General features: G+C 40.3%; 1 protein-coding gene across 1 annotated transcript in view; it reads right to left on the bottom strand.

Annotated features, from left to right (window-relative positions):
• Nucleotides 1-5,007, bottom strand: part of LOC103146816 (cytochrome P450 2K1-like) — a gene marked incomplete at its 5' end in the record, with an annotated part of 10,861 nt that overhangs the window by 2,067 nt on the left and 3,787 nt on the right. Inside the window, 3 exons of the mRNA XM_016677856.1 lie at nucleotides 5-57; nucleotides 180-321; nucleotides 449-628. Of these exons, the coding sequence (XP_016533342.1) occupies nucleotides 5-57; nucleotides 180-321; nucleotides 449-628 (375 nt within the window). The remainder of the gene's footprint in view (nucleotides 1-4; nucleotides 58-179; nucleotides 322-448; nucleotides 629-5,007) is intronic.

Here is a 5,007-nt window from a genome sequence, read left to right as displayed (position 1 = left end):
CTGCCACCTGAACCTGACGGTCTCCTATGACTCGTCTCAGCTCCTCCTGAACTTTGTCTTGTTGAGAAAGAAAACAGAACAAATGGTTACATTCTGAGGAAATCCCAGTGTGGTTCCAGTGGTGATTTGCTGTTGAAGCAGCTTGTTTGTGTGTTCGGGTGGAGAGTGGAGACCTTTACCCTGTATCTGAGGGAACTTGGCCATGAACAGGAGACCCCACCTGAGCGTAGTGGAGGTGGTCTCAGTACCAGCAGCAAACAGGTTGAAGACGGTTGTGAAAAGGTTGTCATCATGGAACTGACTGTTGATAACTCCAGCGTCCTGCACACAAACATATGCCCAAATCAATATCGCATGACGAGAAATGATGAACCAAAGTTAATGCTGGTATGTTTTTCATATTCTTTAAACAATTTCCTAACCACAGGTAGTTTCTCCATCTCCTAACCTCCAGTTTCTGCTTCTGAACCAGAAAGGCGTCCACTAATCCTCTGCACATCTGTGGGTTGAGGGTTTCTTTCAAATGGCTGAACAGGGCAGAGTTTTGTTTCTGATTGGCAGCATTCATCTCCAGAATGATCCTTCTGTTGGCAATCCTTTTGAAAAGTGTTGGGAAGAGATTGTAGGCCTATGATATGGAGAAGAATGTTTTCCTAAGAACAAATAAATGTTCTGCAGAGTTAAACTGGTTTAAAATATTGAAGTGAAAATAGGCCTGTCACGATAACAAATTTTGCTGAGCGATTGTCTAAAAAATTATTGCGATAAACGATAATATTGTTTCAAGACCAGTTGACACTGATTTAATGGAAATGACTAATAATGCATGTGATTTCCTGCCATAGGTAGATGCACTTTATTTTCAAAAGAACACATAACACTGGAACTGATAAACTAAATTAACAAAACAACCAAAAATAAAATGGACTCTGTTAAGAGAGGAAAAATTCTTGAACTTTAAAAACCTTTTGACTCGTTATATCCTCTCTATGCCCGGGTTCAGAAAAATGCTGTGCGCAAAGACTGAGGTTGTGCAGAGATAACAGTGTCACAGTAATCAGCATTTATTCAAGACAGATGCATACTATGACCAGACAAACACATCACATAACATCAGAAACCTCAGAGCACAAACAACACATGAATTTACCTGANATTATGATGCAAGAGTGGCCATAACAATATATATTAGCTCATTAACTTCACATTTCTCCAATGAATATTTATCAAAGGTTATGATTAGAAGGATACATTTCTTTTACTTTGTTTTCCTGCGGTTGTAGACTTGGAAGTAGAAAATTGATAATATAAGAATAACACCTTTATATCCCTTTTAACGGGTTACACTTGATTCTGCTGTGGTGCCTGTGGAAACGAAGTGCATGAAGTTTGTGCTCATGGTGGGAAAACCCTGTGGATCACATGGTGGGACTTCTGCTTCAAACTGCTCACTACAGTTTACCATTGGCTCTGTCATCCACCAGTTCACTGCAGACTGGCACCAGTTCACTGCAGACTGGCACCTGCCAAGGACCCTACATGGATGTCTTCTTAAATTGTAAACCCTGAGGACATAATGTTGAAATAAAATTGATGTACCTCTTGTAAATAAATTTTCTCTATCAATGACTTAAATTGTTAACTGTGATAATTGTTTGTGTAATAAAAAAAATATATATATATATATAAATCCATGTACAGTGTTTAATATAATTATTACATAGATGTTTGCAAGAAACGGCCACAAACCTTATGTATTTGGTCCACAATGGCAGCTTTAATTTTAGCATTTCCTCTCCTCCACATACTTTGTTGCCAGATGTGTAAAATTTACAAAAAGAAGCAATTTAAATGTAAAAGTTGCACATATGTAGATTACTCAAGAGAAGCTATTTACAATAGTTTTTACAGAACTCTATGCAACATCAATTTATTAATAGATACATATAGATATTAAAGGATAGATACACAAAGATTTCATTTCTAACAGCTGCTGGCAGTAGTGAGTGTTCATCCAAGAAGTGTGGCTTGCAGGAGCAGGGAGGCTCTGTACTGGTTTGTCTTCTTTTAAATCAAGAGGCCCATGATAGTTTGACTAGGCAGCAGATGTCCCACAGCTGATTGACTGAACCTGCCATGGACAGAGGAACACGACCATCCCAGATATGGTGGGTTGTTAGGTAGGCTACTGCTGAGAAAGATGAACAAAACAATACATCAGAATATGTAAATTATTTGGCAGATAGCGCTTAAGTCAATATTTAAAATGCTTTTCTAAACAACTGTTGGAAGATGTCAGTGATTTTAGTGAAACTTAACAACACAGCACTGACAGGCAGCGGTCTATACATTCCCTAACTGTGGCTAAAGCTGCTGCTAGCTGGTTTACTCTCCGATCGGAGGCTGTTTATTATATACACAGTTAGAGAATGGTGGATTGACATTAGTAATAACGGCTAACACTTAAATGCTGTTGTAATTAACCTTACCTTTTAGTATATCCTTAAGATAATGAGTATCCGTGAATTTTTCAGTCAGGTTTCCAGAGGCACAATCACACCAGAAGAAAAGATACACCTCTTCGAGTTACGGCGCCCGTTGTCTGACATCACTGTGAAATGGGTCTCCAGAAAAACTTCCGGTTCAGAAGTAAAACGAGCTGTAGTCCAATCAGCGATTTCTTAGGTCTCCCACTAGGACCTACCTTTTCCGTTTTCTTAATGTCGTTGTGTTTTTGTTAATGTTGTGTTTTCGTTAATGTTGTAGTGTTTTGGGCCACCGTACTTTTTGTTTCTTTCTCTCTCTCTTCCTCTCTCTTCCTCTCTTTGCTTCTCTCTGTCTCTCTCTGTCTCTCTCTCTTTATCTCTTTGTTTCTCTCTTTCTCTCTCTTTGTTTCTCTCTGTCTTCCTCTCTTTCTCTTCCTCTCTCTCTTTTTCTCTCTTTCTCTCTTTGCTTCTCTCTTTGTCTCTCTCTGTCTTCCTCTCTTTCTCTTCCTCTCTCTCTCTCTCTCTTTGTTTCTCTCTTTCTCTCTCTCTTTGCTTCTCTCTTTGTCTCTCTCTGTCTTCCTCTCTCTCTTTCTCTCTTTCCTGATGTTTCTATCATTGAGCGTTGCCACATCACTCCCTGCTGTTTTCTGCTGCTTATCAACAACCAAAGTGCCATTTTGTCTGTTTGTATCTGAAAGTTTCACAGGATTTCAGCTCAGTCGTTCTCCAACTCAGTGGGAGGTGATTCCCTCTTTGACCCAGTGGTCTCTAGTTCATATTCCACTCACATTCCTGTTCACTATTCCAGCCACTTGTTGCACATATTCCTTTCCTGCTGTAAGATGCTGAATTGTTTCAGGAGCATCTTTGCACAGTCTGAGCCTGGTGTGGTAGATCTGGGCTTCTATTGCTCTGCTGCTGCCTTGATCCGTGTTTCTGTGCTGTCCTTCAGTCTGGCCCTCTCTAACCTTTTGGTTTAATCATCAACCACTTCAGTTGTCTGTCTATCATCTATGGAGTCTCAGTTCCTCCCAGTGTGAATCCACTCTGACCAACTGTCTGGATATTAAAACTCACCAGACCAGGCAACGTTTGTGTGAATTGTAGCCTCAGTTTCATGGTGCATAGTATTCTGCATATTTTGGTTTTATCAAGTGCTGCTATTTTCTTTCTGTCTGACATCAACAAGGCATTGTCCTCCACTGGAAGTGGACGTTTTCTCCTTTTGGCTGTGAATCAGAGGGTTTGTTGTGTTGAAATTTCCCATTGGCAGTTTTAAAAATACCAAGACCAGCATCAGCAATAATGAGACATTAAAAATCACATTAATGACTTTTCTTCCACATTCTGATGCTCTTTTTAAACAAGCAACCTGTTTTCTCTTTGTTCAAATCCCAAATGAACCGTTTACAGTAAATTAGTTGGTGTCTGTTGAACCGTTTGTTGTGACATATACTGGTCATTTAGCCAAAAAAGGAGGCAATTTCAAAAAAACATGCTTAAATTCATATTTATCACCAAAAATATGATTGGTGGTGTTTGACACACTTTTATCACGGTCAGGTGGTTACACATAGAAGTAAAATGTTTATTTCATGTAGTTTCTAGATGATCTTTGTATCACAGCCTCCACACATTGAACATGTTTATTTTGGTCACATGCGGGAAGCAGCACAGAGTTCATGGGGTAAAGGTGAGAGCGTGAGGCCCGTCTGCGGCGTCAGGTCCAGTTCATCCTCTGAAACTCCGGGTGGAGGAGAGAAACGGAAGTGCTGCAGGAGGGTGGAGAAGAAAATAAAGAGCTCCATCCTGGCCAGACTCTCTCCAAGACAAACCCTGCGACCTGAGAGGGACAAACATAATATTAGTATGTTATTTTATCAATATATTTAATATGAACAGGCTTTAATCTGCCTACAAACCTGCAGAAAATGGGATGAAGGCATCTCGTTTGACAAACTTTCCATCTCTGTCCAGGAAGTGTGGAGGGTAAAAGGAGTGAGGTTTTTCCCACTCGCTCTCATCACAGAGGACAGACATCAGTAGAGGATAAACTGTGGTTTCCTGGAGAAATCACAGCAGATTACAGGGTGAAACAAACATTATTAACTAGGACAGTATTTATACTGTAAAGGACTGCTTAGAGTGTAAACCTTGCTAACATTTTAAGAGTGTTCCTCTGTCATTATTACATACACAACCAACAGCAGTGAAATGGCTCCACAAAATAAATTATGTTCCTTAATAGCTGGTAATGTTCTTGGGTTTGAAAGCAGAAAGCAGTAACTGACCAGCTGAAAGGACGTATTTCACCCAGTCCTACCTTCCTGATGAAATGACCCTGGAATGTGACGTCCCGAGTGGTTTTGTGTGGAAGCGACGTTGGGATGATGTTTGCCATCCTCTGGGTTTCGTGGATAACGGCGTCAGTGTAAGGAAGGTTTTTCCTGTCTGCCACCTGAACCTGACGGTCTCCTATGACTCGTCTCAGCTCCTCCAGAACTTTGTCTTGTTGAGAAAG

Source organism: Poecilia formosa, unplaced genomic scaffold (assembly GCF_000485575.1).
Source record: "Poecilia formosa unplaced genomic scaffold, Poecilia_formosa-5.1.2 Scaffold168, whole genome shotgun sequence".
Lineage (NCBI taxonomy): Eukaryota > Metazoa > Chordata > Actinopteri > Cyprinodontiformes > Poeciliidae > Poecilia > Poecilia formosa.
This window is presented reverse-complemented; position numbering and strand designations above follow the sequence as displayed.